Source organism: Phyllobates terribilis, unplaced genomic scaffold, assembly GCF_046119375.1.
Source record: "Phyllobates terribilis strain yellow unplaced genomic scaffold, ASM4611937v1 Scaffold_11__3_contigs__length_659146591, whole genome shotgun sequence".
Lineage (NCBI taxonomy): Eukaryota > Metazoa > Chordata > Amphibia > Anura > Dendrobatidae > Phyllobates > Phyllobates terribilis.
The window spans coordinates 415088399-415105573 of NW_027362771.1; the positions used below are offsets into that span (position 1 = coordinate 415088399).

The window sequence follows — 17175 nt, forward strand, 5'->3', positions numbered from 1 at the left end:
AAGGAGGAACCAAGCAGAGGGACCAGGTGCGACTCCAGGTCAGACCCCGGTCACAGTTGTTGACCCACACCGGGGAATGCAGGAACAGGCAGGTTAGACTGGCATACAGGCAGGTGGGTATTGGCAAGTACGGCTGGTATGCAGACAGGTGGGTACTGGCAAGTACGACTGGTATGCAGACAGGTGGGTACTGGCAAGCACTGCTGGTATGCAGACAGGTGGGCACTGGCAAGCACGGCTGGTATGCAGACAGGGAGATACTGGCAAGCACGGCTGGTATGCAGACAGGGAGATACTAGCAGGTTGGAGCGCAGGCTGGATAGGGTCCAGTACAGACTGGGAGACAGGTACAGAGCCGCAGATGCGGTAGACAAGCAGAGTAAAGCGAAACCGCCGAAGCGGAGGACAAGGCAGAGCAGAGAGGAACTGCTGGTGCGGTAAGCAAGCAGAGTGGAGCGAAAACCGCAGGTGCGGTGGGCAAGGCAGAGCAGAGCGGAACCGCCGGAGCGGTGGACAAGGCAGAGCAGACAGAAACCGCAGGTGCGGTGGACAAGGCAAAGCAGAGCAGAACCGCCGGAGCGGTGGGCAAGGCAGAGCAGAGAGAAGCCGTCGGAGCAGTGGGCAAGGCAGAGCAGAGAGAAGCCGCCAGAGCGGTGGGCAAGTCAGAGCAGAGAGAAACCGCTGGTGCGATGAGCAAGGCAGAGCAGAGAGAAACCGCCGGAGCGGTGGGCAAGGCAGAGCAGAGAGAAGCCGCCGGAGCGGTGGGCAAGTCAGAGCAGAGAGAAACCGCCAGAGCGGTGGGTAAGGCAGAGCAGAGGGAAACCGCCGGAGCGGTGGGCAAGACAGAGCGGAGCGAAACCGCAGGTGCGGTGGACAGGGCAGAGAGGACAGGGCTCTGTTCACATGGAACAGACAGGAAAATGCAGGAAGATGGCTAGAACACAGGAGGAAGATACGGAGGAAGGGAAAAGGGACAAGCAGAACCAGATACACACAAGGTACTTCACATGAAGTAGCGAGTGGACACAAAACTCACAAACAGAAGTACAGAGACAACGAGTTGGAGTTAGGTGCAGGTTCAGATACTGCAGGAAAAGGGAAGGTACGGACATAGAGACAAACAGGTAACAGGCTAGGATACAGTTCAGACAGGAACTGCTACTGCAGTGAGATACAAGAACGAACCTGGGTATACAGCCCCCAGAGTGGCGGGAACAGACTAGAAGTCAGAGATAACAGGTCTGGGAATGCAGCCCCCAGAATGGCGGAGACAGACTAGAAACAGGACAGGACCTGGCAATTCAGTAGCAAAGACTAACTGAGTGAAGGTGTTGCTCAGGCACATCCTACTGGGTGGAGGGGGTTTAAATATCCAGTGACTCACAGCAATAGGCTGGAGACGCATTAGGGGTGCGCCCACAGGAGCTACAAGAATCAGGAAGTAACCGGGCCGCCGCCCTAAACAGTCAGTCAAGAGACATGCACATAGCATGAACTGGAGCAAGGTTTGTAGGCTGGACTGACAGGTAAGATTGTGGTCTTGCATAGTGAGAGGTGGTGCATTATGCAAGCACGCCGCCAGGGATGTTACACAAAGGACTCCATTTTAAACTCTTAACACACCCAGAAATGAGGTATGTGGGCAGCCAGACCCACCCATCTCTCATGGCTGCCCGTAATCCGACCCCAGATGCACTAAACAGTCCTCTTAGTGCTTAGGAGCACTAGAGCAAAATTCCCCGATTACATCACAGAGGACAGCCATCTCTGTGATACATAGCTGACGGACACATAGTCAATGGGAGGTATCTTACATAACATGAAAGTATGGTAATTGATAAACACTGCTAAGGCTAAAAATAGGAATTCAACCTGTTTCCTTTGGTTTCTAAAATACTGAAGCTTTAGAATACAGACTGTTGTAATGTAATTTTTAAAAATAATTATGGGAAGACACTACATGAAATTCTAAGAATTTTCCCACATATAAGTCATTAGCAAATCAGATGAGTTTGCAAAGTATTACATGATTACAGGTTTTACTATCACTGTACCTAAGAGATCCAAAATATGGAGAATCTCTTCTCTAGGAGGTACCAACTGTGGGAGTGTGGTTGATTCTATACAGTATCTGAATGATAAATGGAACTTTGTGCTTAGATCTTGCAGGATTTGGCCTGTTTTTCAAATTTGTTGACTGGTCCATAAAATATAATCGGAGATCTGTTTCCTATTTTTCTCATAAATTCTCCAAAAGAGAATTCAGTAATGCATCCCAATGAGCAGCAAATGCACTTAAGCAACATTTTTCCTTACCCCCTAACCAAAAGACTGAATTTTACTTCTTGTAAAATATTGTTATATGTCAGCCATGTAATAAAATGTCCCTGTGCATTTCACAGCCTAGATAAAGGATTAGGGTAGTGATGATTCTAAAGGGTTAATCGTCTAGAAGAGGCTTTATTTGCTTTTAAAGGATAAATCTGAGTCTCTCACTACATGCACACAGACACAGCCACAGTACACAGAGGAGAAAGCTATGAGACAATTTACCTTTGTTGTAGCAACTTCTTCCCTTCTACTTCTTCTGCCGCTCCAGAAACTATGCATATGACAGCTTGCTATATACTATGTATATAACAGTATGAAGGTAAACAGTAGCACAGATCATCCCTGTGTTTACTTGCTGCACACTACCACACAATAGGTCAGAAGCAGTAAAGGCCCCGTCACACATAACGAGATCGCTAGCGAGATCATTATTACATCACGGTTTTGGGATCGCTGGAGAGTCGTTTCGTGATCGCTGGGGAGCTGTCAAACATGCAGAACTTCCCAACGATTTCGGCCGCCCCAGCGATCTAACTAACGATCTCGGCGGTCGTTGGGACGCTTTCACACAGCAGCTATTTCAACGATCCACACCTTGATAGGGACTGTACTGTGTCACAAAGGCGTGCATAAAATTACTTTTCCGCGCCCCCTCATCTCCGATTGGTGGACGCTACTGCGTTCTGATTGGGCGGCCTTGGTCGCTACAACGATCCGCAAAATCAGGACTCAGTCGAATGAACGGATATCAACAGCCCGGAGAATTCTGCTAGGATCTGCAATCCAGCACGAGGTCAGAAACAAAGGATGGAATCGCTATTCTGTTGCCTTCTTTATGCATGGCGGAAAATGAGAACGCTGTAGTGACCACCAATCGAGGACGAGGGGCGCGGAAAAGTCCAATTTATGCACGCCTACGTGTCTCAGTTCTGAATCGCTAACGAGGTAGTTGATAAGCGATGCACACTGCCCAGCGGGAGCGCAACGACCCAGGAATGGTCCAGGAAGCTTTGTAACAATCAGCGATCTCACAGCAGGGGCCTGATCATTGCTACCTGTCAGATATAACGAGATCGCTAGCGAGATCGCTATTGCGTCACAAAAACTGTGACGTATCAACGATCTCGTTAGCGATCTCGTTATGTGTGACGGGGCCTTAAGGCTCACACATCCCTTAAAATAGAGAAACAATGGAGAGATAACTTCAAGTGACTAAAAAGAAACCTGACAGCTGATACATGTTGCCCGATTCATAGGCCGCATGAATCAGATGCTGGCTGCATAATATTAGCCATTTATGTTTTTTTCTAAAACACAGTGGAATTTCAGAGAAAACATAGTTTAATAGCCGCCCTGGACTGAAATGCACGGGAGACTCGTTGGATAGGAGGGTCCCCGGCAACTTCTCCCTGCCCACTGCCCTTGAGTGATAGGTCTCTCCCTATATATGCATTTAGACAAATTTGTGAACAATGTTTGAGAGAAAAAGGCCTTTTGTGTACATAAAAAAGTCTTAGATCTTTGCGTTGAGCTCATGAAAAATGGGAACAAACACAAAAGTGTTGCATTTATATTTTTGTTAGTGTATACATATATTTGAGAGGTTTTATATATGCTTATACTTACATGGTGGTCTCTGTAATGCTCTCCATTCTTGATGACTCCATTATAAATTATTGATTGTTCATATATGGGCTTGTACATCCACTACATTCCATTATTTATATTTTTTGCAGAGTTGAAGATGTATTTGAAGACATGAAGGATGTTAGAGGTCATGTCAACTTCATTAAAAGTTTACTTCACCATTTAGATGATCACATTGGCCACCTGCAGGATCTCTCAGGTCTTACACTGGATTCAATAAAAACCCTCACTGCACAAAAAGCCATGGAATCCAAATGGAGCCATAGCATGATGTCCTGTGATTTAAGCCTCTCAAAACAAACCACTGATGATGGACTTGGACAATCAACCGCATGGAAAACTAGCAAAAGCAGCCAAATTTGGGCTCGCTCTTTCTCACAACCTGGTACGGAAAAGTTTACTAAAACTTCAAATTCACTGCAAAAAATCAATAGGTCAGATTTCGCTCCTGTACATAAAGCTTCATTTTACTTATCTGACCATCTCCCGGAATTTCAGCATGGAGCTTACTATGATAATAACATTGATAATGGCAAACAGAAATCTCTAAAAAGCAGGTCTCATGTAACGCTTGCAACTTTTGAATCCAAACCAAAGAGGGTTCCTGAAGTTATAAATGTATCAACAACTGTTCAGTCAAAAAAGAGTCCATTACCAAAAAGTCCAGATTCATCCAGTTCAGCATTGATTGGTAAAACATTCAAAGAGGAAGGATTTGTCAATTGTGCATTTACTGATGATGATGGAAAAGCTATTTATGAAAATAATTCTGGAGATGGAGGTCCATATTCCAAATTATCTTCTGAACTGGAAGCTGAGACAACTGAACAACCATTACCAGTATTGTCACCAAATGGCGATAACCGTGAAACTATTGCAAAAAAATGTAAAGATCAGCACAGTAACAATAATAAAATTACAGGAGTATTTCAAAAACTCTGGAAACAGTCTAAAAGTCCAGGTAACATTACTGTCGTTTGTTTGCCTACCCTTCTTTGGATATAGTGATATTCTTCAGCTTACTAAGTTTTGTTCAAGTCTAGCTTCAGCATTAGTTAAACAGAATGACCAAATTATATTTGTACAAAGTAGGGGGATAAAGGTCGGCTCTATTAATATATTAATTTTAGTAAATACTTATATACCCCATAAAATAATTATGGATCATGATCTCATGGAATGCTGAGTTTCCCAATTCCTCTGTTAATCATCATAGGAATTTATGAATACACTAACATTAACATTTGACTTGTCAAAAAGGTGTGTCCAGCGATGTAACTTGAAGCTCTTGGGCCCCAATGCAAAAGCTCCAATTGGGTCCCCCAATTATTTGAAGTCTTTATAAGTATTAGTCTTTTCATATAGGCCAAAGGGAGTTTTTGGGCCCCTTAGGTACCAGGGCCTGCGTGCCATTGCAACCCCTGCACCTATTGTAGTTACACCCCTGGGTGTGTCATACACAGTGCTATACTGTCATCACTTATGAATAATGTCAGACTGTATGGACACATCCCCCAACTGGTAACACCCAGTTCTAAATTTATTCATATATTTGTAGAACGAATAACAAAAAGTATTGGCATAAAATATAGTTAAAAAAATCATTAGAGAATAAGTACAAGGCACCAAAAATGTACAAATAAAATTAAATTTTATTGAAAAATAGATTAAAAATTGCTAAAACATGTGAGACACAAGACAAGCATAGCTGGTGAGCAAACATGAATTATAGAAAACATGGTACAAATTTTCAGAGTAGGTCTATAAACACAATATATTTGACTAAATATAAAAGTGAATACAATAGTGCAATATATAATAGTATACGGTCCTAATATTACGGACGGATACCAATACATGAAGGGTATCATAGAAAATTTGTGCAAAGACCAAATAGAATAGAGTAAGATATCATGGAATAATAAAGGTGTAAAATCCATAGATAGGAAATGTGAACAAGCACAGTGGCATATTGCAATCTCACCAGTCCATGAAAGAACCACACCCGACGAGCGTTTCAAGGGGTGCTTGATGAAGCTAGGAGCAAAACATGTGTCAGGTGTGATAATTTCTTTCAAATGTACTGTGTTTATAGACATGATATAGCTTTTTTCCTATCTGTAGTGGCCTACTCACTTTATGCTCACTATACATACAGTTGAAACCAGAAGTTGTAACCCAAGGATGAGCCAGACTTGTGCAAGTCCACAATTCTCTTCCTGATATCTTGGCTGATTTCTTTAGACATTCCCATGATGCTACACAAAGAAGCAGTGTGGTTCAGGTTTGGCTAAAATACATCCACAGGTGTGTCTCTAATTAACTCAGATGTTGCCAAAAAGCTTCCAAACACATGACATCATCATATGGGCAGTCCAGAATTGTTTAAAGGCATAGTAATCTTAGTGTATGTAAACTTTTGACTTTGCTGTAAGTAATAAAAATGCCTTAAAACATTGTCTCTCTCTCATTATTCTGGCATTTGGCAAATATTAAAAATTATGGTAATCCTAATTGACCTAAAACAGGAAAGGTTTATTCTGATTTCATGTCAGATATTAAGAAAAACATGTATATGTGTCTTTTTATATAGTGTATGTAAACTTCTGGTTTCAATTGTAAGTAGGTTCTTCGTTTTTTTTTATTTAAGAATATATAGTTTTAAGAAAAGATTCTACAACAGTTATTTCATAAGAAAAAAACACAGGCTAGGAGATCTGACAAATCCTCATATCGAATTTGGTCTTCATATTTCAGTGTGCTTCTCTTTACAACTGGCATATGGAACAACAGTGTTATTAAAGGGGTTGTCCAATGAAAATGAATGATCAACTATCCACATGATAGTTGATCAGTTGTTCATTGGTGGAGGTCTGAACACTCAGACGCATAACAATCAGCAAAATGAGGAACGTTTATTACTGTTAGAATGGAGAGGCAGTGCTCATGTGCAACCTGCATTCCATTCATTCCCTATGGTGTTGGGCTCAGCTTTTTACAGCAGGCCCATAGAAAATAAGTAGAGCTGCAGTCTGATGTCTGACCTACTGCACCATTTTTTAATTCGGATAAAATAAGGGAGATAAAATTTCCTCTATTTGCCAATTGGTGCAGGTCCCAGGGGTGGGACACTTTCACGTAAGTTATCACCTATCCCTGGAATAGGTGATTGCAAGTTTTCACTGGACAACCTCTTTAGCAGGAGAAAACTTGGTAGAGAAAACCTCAAGTTTCCTATATTTCAGTACTAGCAGCACAAGATTTATACCCTGTTTTTAAGGGTGAAGAAAGACCTAAGTCCATTGAGTTCAACCTATAACCTGGATCACCATGTTAGGGTAGTTGAACTTGATGGACTTACAGTACAGACCAAAAGTTTGGACATACCTTCTCATTTAAAGATTTTTCTGTATTTTCATGACTTTGAAAATTGTACATTCACACTGAAGGCATCAAAACTATGAATTAACACATGTGGAATTGTATAGTTAACAAAAAAGTGTGAAATAACTGAAAATATGTCTTATATTCTAGGTTCTTCAAAGTAGCCACCTTTTGCTTTGATGACTGCTTTGCACTCTTGGCATTCTCTTGATGAGCTTCAAGAGGTAGTCACCAGAAATGGTCTTCCAACAATCTTGAAGGAGTTCCCAGAGATGCTTAGCACTTGTTGGCCCTTTTGCCTTCACTCTGCGGTCCAGCTCACCCAAACCATCTCGATTGGGTTCAGGTCTGGTGACTGTGGAGGCCAGGCCATCTTGCAAAGCACCCCATCACTCTCCTCCTTGGTCAAATAGCCCTTACACAGCCTGGAGGTGTGTTTGGGGTCATTATCCTGTTGAAAAATAAATGATGGTCCAACTAAACGCAAACCGGATGGAATAGCATGCCGCTGCAAGATGCTGTGGTAGCCATGCTGGTTCAGTATTTCTTCAATTTTGAATAAATCCCCAACAGTGTCACAAACAAAGCACCCCCACACCATCACACCTCCTCCTCCATGCTTCACGGTGGGAACCAGGCATGTTGAGTCCATCAGTTCACCTTTTCTACATCGCACAAAGACACAATGGTTGGAACCAAAGATCTCAAATATGGACTCATCAGACCAAAGCACAGATTTCCACTGGTCTAATGTCCATTCTTGTGTTCTTTAGCCCAAACAAGTCTCTTTTGCTTGTTGCCTGTCCTTAGCAGTGGTTTCCTAGCAGCTATTTTACCATGAAGGCCTGCTGCACAAAGTCTCCTCTTAACAGTTGTTGTAGAGATGTGTCTGCTGCTAGAACTCTGTGTGGCATTGACCTGGTCTCTAATCTGAGCTGCTATTAACCTGCGATTTCTGAGGCTGGTGACTCGGATAAACTTATCCTCAGAAACAGAGGTGACTCTTGGTCTTCTTTCCTGGGGCCGTCCTCATGTGAGCCAGTTTCTTTGTAGTGCATGATGGGTTTTGCAACTGCACTTGGGGACACTTTCAAAGTTTTCCCAATTTTTCGGACTGACTAATCTTCATTTCTTAAAGTAATGATGACCACTCGTTTTTCTTTACTTAGCTGCTTTTTTCTTGCCATAATACAAATTCTAACAGTCTATTCAGTAGGACTATCAGCTGTGTATCCACCAGACTTCTGCACAACACAACTGATGGTCCCAACCCCATTTATAAGGCAAGAAATCCCACTTATTAAACCTGACAGGGCACACCTGTGAAGTGAAAACCATTTCTGGTGACTACCTCTTGAAGCTCATCAAGAGAATACCAAGTGTGCAAAGCAGTCATCAAAGCAAAAGGTGGCTACTTTGAAGAACCTAGAATATAAGACATATTTTCAGTTGTTTCACACTTTTTTGTTAAGTATATAATTCCACATGTGTTAATTCATAGTTTTGATGCCTTCAGTGTGAATGTACAATTTTCAAAGTCATGAAAATACAGAAAAATCTTTAAATGAGAAGGTGTGTCCAAACTTTTGGTCTGTACTGTATATCTACTTTCAATCCTAAAAACTATGAAACTAAGCAGTACAGATGCAAGCAAGCTAAAATGCAAAGGATCATGAAAAGTCTTGGCTGTGGATAAATCAAAAAGTTTGCACACTTCTAATAATTTTAGTACTGATTGCTTTATAACCCCTTTAAATAGCAGAACCCTTTTAATGATGGTGACTGTGATTATAAGTCATTTATGATATTGTTTTTCTTTTAATGTAGGAATCAAGGATCGCGCAGAAAAGCAAGAGTTTTCTGTCATAGAGGTAATTTTAGTTTTTATAATAGACATATTTTTTTAAACTGTTAAAGAATAATCAAGGGATGACAGTAAGATATATAATGATATGTTGTAGATATCAGGTTATGGAGCCTGTATCTCGCACTGTGTGATCCAGGAAAACATTGCTGTGTGATAATGATGTATTAATACCAAGGATGTCATATGCAGCAGATTTCTTGCAGAAATATCTGACTTTTCTGTTTATTTCAATAGGGATTGGAGAAATCCATGTGCTTGGCACAAAAAAACACTCATGTTAGGATAAATGGAACTCATTGTCAGTCACTGAAATTCCTGCAATAATTCTACTATGTATAAAATCAGTCTTAGGCCACTGGCCCACTATCAGTATTTGGTCAGTATTCGGTCAGTATTTTTCTCAGGAGTGGGAGACAAAACCAGGAGTGGGTGATAAATGCAGAATTGGTGACTTGTTTCTATTATACATTTTCTCTGATTGTTCCTCACCTAGTTTTGGCTCCCACTCCTGGAAAAAAATACTGACCGAATACTGACCAAATACTCATAGTGGGGCCGTGGCCTTAAAGGTAATCTGTCAACAGGATTTCACCCTCCAAAACTATTTATATGTAGCTCTTTCAAAGACAATCCCAGCAATACCTTTACATGTCCAGTCCGCTGAGAAATCAGCATTTAAATTAACATACAAATGAATCTGATGAACTATTTATAGGTCTGAAGCCTCTGTCACTCCAGCTCTATTTGCTCCTCAGCGCTGTCTCCTAATGCTTGATTTACAGCCTCTATTTTATGTGACTTCAGTCAAAAGAGTCGTTAGTCAGGCAGGAGGAGGCGGCACTGAGCGGAGAATAGAGCTGGAGTGACAGAAGCTTAACCTCAACAAATAAATCATTGGCATAACAATTCAAATTCTAATTTTTCAGTAATGGAGGAATGGATTGGCCATGTAAAGTTATTGCTGGACTTGCCTTTAAAACAGCGACGTGCACATATATGTAGTTTGAGGGGTGAAGTCCCCCTGACAGATTCCCTTTAAGGTGCATTTACACTGAAAAGATTATTGTTAACAAGCATTCCTAGGATATACTTTCATGATAACATTGCAGGCTAAACAGGCTACTATGCGCTCAATGAACAATCAAAATGCTCGTTCATCGAGTGAAATGATCTTTTGTACGGCATTATTCTTGGGAGCGCATGTGTGTAAACAGGACTCAAGCTGCCGAGAATAATGGCAGCCTCTGCACACGGAGAATATATTACAGATCATTCATTGTGCATTGTTAAGCGCGTTCTGCCTGTGTAAACAGGCTATTAAACGACCGCCGATCAGTAAATACTTCCCAATTTGCGATCCATTATGTCTTGTGTTTGTGTTCACTGTCAGGCACACACACTCAGGAGGTATAGGCCCGACAGTGGCCAGAGTCAGGATTGATGCCGGGGCTTCCATCAACCATAGGGACCCATTGTCAAGAAACATACACTATACGCATGGTATACTTTTCTTTGCAGTGGCCATCTGTATAGGAAAGTGCAGTCTACAGTGCCTTCCTATACAGTTAAATGGTATATCGATGCATATCGCCCAGATGAAGGCCGAAAAACATTCTTTTCGCCCCTGTCTAGTGCATTGAGGCCTATTGAAACCTTACACTTTACGTCTGAAAAATTTCCAGATGTATAACTGTAGGCTGGGGGCGCAGAGGCAGTGTACACTTGTGATGGATGGAGGTAGATTTGGCCACTTTTATATTCCTGAGACAACACTACTTCTATCCTTACTGCCAAGAAGTTTGGTAAAGGGTTTAGCTAAACAATATTGACCAGTGCAATAGTATAGCCAAGAAATAATAACTAATAAATAATTACCAATAAAGAAAGCTAATGTTCAAAATCCAAAAATGGAGACTCTGAGCCGAGTGTTCATATGTTTTCATTGAAGAGAGAGGAGAAAGCCGCTGCCAGACACCTCTATGTAAAAGCATAGGGGGTTGGAAATTAAACTGCCCCATCCCTTTGTGCTCCGACATAATCTAGAGGCTCTATGTACATTAGATGGTCGGCCGGTCCCACTGAAATCAGATATATTCAGATTCTGCATTCAAATTCACTAACTATGTCCCTGTGAGGGATGGAGGGGTATGTGCTTCTTTGTGAGAATCCCAGGATGACCCTAAGGATAACATTTATCTTATTCTCAATCACAGCTATGCTGTAACAATGAGGAAAATCTCAGAAAAACACATTCATGTACAGAACTAAAGGAATTACAACAACCTTCTTCTCCGATATCCAGAAGCCAGTGTATGTAATGTATACTCCATGTACCGATATGGTTGAATGCTTTGTGTAGACCATCCACAGATAACGTTTCATGGCTTAGACTTTGTAAATGAGGGGTTCTGGATCCCTGTTCCTGATAAAGAGCAGGCCACATATGTCGCTCTCACTGGCATCATATAGATCGGTTTTCCCATATTTTATATTCATAATACTATTAAAGTTTGTTTTCCTTTTATACTGAAAATCACTTTTTTTCCTGGACTGTAAACTTGAATTTGTGCAGGCTTTCTGCATTCTATGGACTCATTTTTAGTTGTTTTATTCAACCCTTTCCTGACATTCACCGAAAATGTACAGGATTGGGTGTATGGAGAAAGCTCAGAGACTGAGCCTGCCCTATAATGGATCTTTAACAGGATCTGCCTATAAGGCCTCATTTACACTTCCGATTTTTCCACATTTTAGAAAAACGGAGCGATTATTCTGATCAGAGTCTGATCAGAGTTTGATCAAAGTGTGGTCCGAGTGTGGTCTGAATGTCATCCAATTTTCTTGTATGTGGAGAAATTAAAAAAAAAAAATTCTCCACCTTCTCCATTCTGGCAGCTGATGTTATCCAAGTGCGGTCTGATTTTTTTCACAGACCCAATGACTTGCATTGCCCTTGAATCAAATTCGGACATGTATCCGCGATTTTCCAACAAACTATTGGTCCGAGGAAAAAATCCAACATCTCAATGGCCCTATAGACTATCACAGGCGCAAGAACTATCCGTGAAAATCGTGGATAGCACTTGTACTCAAAAATCTAAAGTTTGAAAGAGGCCTAAGTGGCGCTGAGTGGTGCGCAAGTGGAGCTGAGTTTTGCCCACAGTTATTAACCAGTTAAATGTTGCTGTCAATCTCTGACAGCGGCATTTAGAGCATGCAGTGCAGGGGCACGCTGCTTATCATGCCCATCGCCCACCCCCCTCCCCCGCAGCGCTATTGCAGCATGCTGATGGGTTGCTGTGGTGGCTGGGGGTCTGCTGAATACTCCCATGCTTTCCATTACAGTATTCCTTTGAAACCCAGCCTGTGGATGTGCTGCAAAGGAAACTCATGATTTGTGCTATATACAGCAATACTGATGTATTTTGCATTGCTGTATATAGTATAAGTTATTAGACGATCTCAGGCGCAAGTCCGCTGAAGGGACTAACAAATATAGCAAAAAGTAAAAGAATAAAGATTTTAAAAAACTACAAAAAACATAAACATTTGAATCATCCCACTTTTCCTCATTAAAAATAAAGATATTAAAAAATAAAAAAATACACATATTTGGTATAAAACTCCAATCTATCAAAATATAAAAATAATCAACCAGATCCGTGAACACCATAAACAGAAAAAATTGCATTTTTGTGGTCGCCGCAACATCGCAAAGAAAGTAAAAACAAGCAATCAAAATGTTATATATAGATCACAAAATTGTGACAATAAAAATGTCAGTTTGCCCTGCAAAAAACAAGGCCTCACAGAGGTTAATTGTCAGAAAAATAAAAATGTTATCGGTCCTGGAAAATGACACAAGAAAACTAATTTTTTTTTACAAATCGCCCAAAATTTTTTCCCCAACAAAATAGTAAAAAAAACTGGACAAGATTGGTATTGCCGTAATTGGACTGACCTTGACAATCATGATACCAGGTCATTTTGCTACATAGTGAACACCGGGAACAATAAATCCAATAACCAATGTCAGAATTGCTTTTCTTCTCAATTTCACCGCACTTGGAATTTTTTTTCCTGTTCTCTAGTACATGTTATGCTAAAATGAATGGTGTCAATCAAAACTACAACTTGTCTCATAAAACATAAGCCCTTATACAGCTATGTCGACTGAAAAATAAAAAAGTTATGGCTCTTGGATGAAGGGGAGGAAAAGACAAAAGCACAAAAGCTAAAACTGGCTATGTGGGGAAAGGGTAAAGTGTTTGGTTATGCTGACTATTGTTGCAAATGCATTACTTACCTTGCACTGATGCTGAATTTTAGCCTGTTTTAGATCTAAGGCTGTTGGCTCAGGTTTTTAGCAAATCTAGATCAATTGTAGAATTTGTCTGTACAAAGTGATGAACCTATATAGTTAAAAACAAATGATCATGTCAAGCATTAAGGTAAATCCTCTTTCGAAAAATGGTAACAATCTAGGTTTGCTTTTTCTTCTCCTGGTGTTATGCTCTCCAATGTAGTTGATTTGGATGGTAGATCGATGTCATGTGAAGACTTGCCCCAGGCAGACTCTACAGCAGCATTACTAAAGGTCAGTATAGTGTATATCTATTACACGATAGATAATAATTTACCTGATATGCCTGGAGATAGCGCTGCTACCTGGGGAACCTTATTTTATTGGGAACCTGTCACTAGATTCATACTGCTTGAACCAAGGGCAGCATTAATCAGATCCTGGCTGCATGATTACAACCAAGTATATTTTCCTCTAAAGCACTGCAACAGTTCAGAGAAAAGATATTCTAAAAAGTCGGCCTGGGACTATAGGGAGACACCTGACTGTTCCAGTCTGGCTCCCGATCAGCATCTACACGCCTCACTCCAGGTGATTGACAGGTCTTTGCTTATGTACACTAAGGAGAGACCTATCAATCAACTGAAGCAGGCAGCAATAAGATGGCTAGGGATGTCATTGCATTAGTCAAGTCTCTCCATATAGTCTCCTGCTGTCTGTTCCAAGTATGTTTTCTCTGAAATACTACCTGGCTTCAAATGCACAGCCAGGCTTTGATTGATACTGTCCATAGTTCAGGCAGCATGAATCTGATGACATATATCCCTTAATATTTTTGGACACACCTTCTCATTTAAAGATTTTTCTGTATTTTCATGACTATGAAAATTGTACATTCACACTGAAGGCATCAAAACTATGAATTAACACAGGTGGAATTATATACTTAACAAAAAAGTGTGAAACAACTGAAAATATGTCTTATATTCTAGGTTCTTCAAAGTAGCCACCTTTTGCTTTGATGACTGCTTTGCACACTCTTGGCATTCTCTTGATGAGCTTCAAGAGGTAGTCACCGGAAATGGTTTTCACTTCACAGGTGTGCCCTGTCAGGTTTAATAAGTGGGATTTCTTGCCTTATAAATGGGGTTGGGACCATCAGTTGTGTTGTGCAGAAGTCAGGTGGATACACAGCTGATAGTCCTACTGAATAGACTGTCAGAATTTGTATTATGGCAAGAAAAAAGCTGCTAAGTAAAGAAAAACGAGTGGCCATCATTACTTTAAGAAATGAAGGTCAGTCAGTCTGAAAAATTGGGAAAACTTTGAAAGTATCCCCAAGTGCAGTTGCAAAAACCATCAAGCGCTACAAAGAAACTGGCTCACATGAGGATCGCCCCAGGAAAGGAAGACCAAGAGTCACCTCTGTTTCTGAGGATAAGTTTATCCGAGTCACCAGCCTCAGAAATCGCAGGTTAACAGCAGCTCAGATTAGAGACCAGGTCAATGCCACACAGAGTTCTAGCAGCAGACACATCTCTACAACAACTGTTAAGAGGAGACTTTGTGCAGCAGGTCTTCATGGTAAATTAGCTGCTAGGAAACCACTGCTAAGGACAGGCAACAAGCAGAAGAGACTTGTTTGGGCTAAAGAACACAAAGAATGGACATTAGACCAGTGGAAATCTGTGCTTTGGTCTGATGAGTCCAAATTTGAGATCTTTGGTTCCAACCACCGTGTCTTTGTGCGACGCAGAAAAGGTGAACGGATGGACTCAACATGCCTGGTTCCCACCGTGAAGCATGGAGGAGGTGTGATGGTGTGGGGGTGCTTTGCTGGTGACACTGTTGCGGATTTATTCAAAATTGAAGGCATACTGAAACAGCATGGCTACCACAGCATCTTGCAGCGGCATGCTATTCCATCCGGTTTGCGTTTAGTTGGACCATCATTTATTTTTCAACAGGACAATGACCCCAAACACACCTCCAGGCTGTGTAAGGGCTATTTGACCAAGATGGAGAGTGATGTGGTGCTACACCAGATGACCTGGCCTCCACAGTCACCAGATCTGAACCCAATCTAGATGGTTTGGGGTGAGCTGGACCGCAGAGTGAAAGCAAAAGGGCCAACAAGTGCTAAGCATCTCTGGGAACTCCTTCAAGATTGTTGGAAGACCATTTCCGGTGACTACCTCTTGAAGCTCATCAAGAGAATGCCAAGAGTGTGCAAAGCAGTCATCAAAGCAAAAGGTGGCTACTTTGAAGAACCAAGAATATAAGACATATTTTCAGTTGTTTCACACTTTTTTGTTAAGTATATAATTCCACATGTGTTAATTCATAATTTTGATGCCTTCAGTGTGAATGTACAATTTTCATAGTCATGAAAATACAGAAAAATCTTTAAATGAGAAGGTGTGTCCAAACTTTTGGTCTGTACTGTATATATATATATATATATATATATATATATATATATAAAAAAGAAAAAGAGGAGCACAAGCAATCAACTTGTTAATGGGTGGGTGCCCATCCTCCAGGTAAATACCAAACCTTCTTACATATGAAAAAAATTGTAGAAACAGCACTCCAAAAATAGATGATTTATTAGCTCAGCAAGAGCTGTGGCAACGTTTCGGCTGAATACAGCCTTTTTCAAGCTTGAAAAGGGCTGTATTCAGCCGAAACGTTGCCACAGCTCTTGCTGAGCTAATAAATCATCTATTTTTGGAGTGCTGTTTCTACTATTTTTTTCATATATATATATATATATATATATATATATATATATATATATATATATATACTAGCAGCCGGAGTCCCGAAACAAATACATTTCGGAAGCTAGAAAATTGTGCACTACATAATACAAACTAAGTCAAATTACCCATGTCTATTCACTTTTAGCCTTTTTTACACGATAAACAACAAAGTTGTCATAATTAATAACTTGGCATTAAATGGCATTACGAAAAACAAAATTAAAATTTAGAAGATTACGGAGACGTTCGCTAATTCAAAAAGTGAATTGCCCAGGGCAGATTGCATGGAAATCTCTCTGTATGCCTTATGACCTTCAGCTGATCCTGTTAAAATCTCTGCCTCAAGAACATTTCTATTCATTAATGTTACAACTAATCGTGTACCATTGCAGAGTCCTCGTTTTGTATTCAAATTTCTCAACAACATAATAATGCTGACCACCTTAAGTCTAAGGCCATGACTTGGCATGCCTGATGGGGTTAAGCTATTTAAAAATTCAATAGGAAAATGTTCCCTTTCATCGTCGTCATCGCTCCAACGTCAGCTGATGTTTTTCTCGGACTCACCTCAACATTAAGCTCTTTATGTAGTAAGATTTTTTTATTTTTTAAAACAGGAGCAGTATAACAGTCGATACTCCTCAAGTCACAAGTTGTAAGTTTACCTTTTTTTTATGATCTCTGAATATTGGAGAACATTTCTTCAAATTAGCACAGGCTGTATTTTAAAGTTGATGTTGAAAGTCATCACTTACCAAAAAGTAAAATGTCATGCACTTTCACTGACGCGGCTTGTAATTTAGCATTTGACATATTAGTTATTATAATAGCTCCAACTTATTGGCTCATTTATTTGCAACAATTACGTTACTACTGTC

General features: G+C 40.7%; 1 protein-coding gene across 1 annotated transcript in view; it reads left to right on the forward strand.

Moving 5' to 3' along the window:
- The window catches only part of LOC141166433 (transient receptor potential cation channel subfamily M member 7-like), a 101820-nt gene extending 96750 nt beyond the window's left edge, over positions 1-5070 (forward strand). Inside the window, exon 26 of the mRNA XM_073653104.1 lies at positions 4068-5070. Coding sequence (XP_073509205.1) covers positions 4068-4983 — 916 coding nt within the window. The 3' untranslated portion in view covers positions 4984-5070. The remainder of the gene's footprint in view (positions 1-4067) is intronic.
- Positions 5071-17175: the final 12105 nt, after the last annotated feature.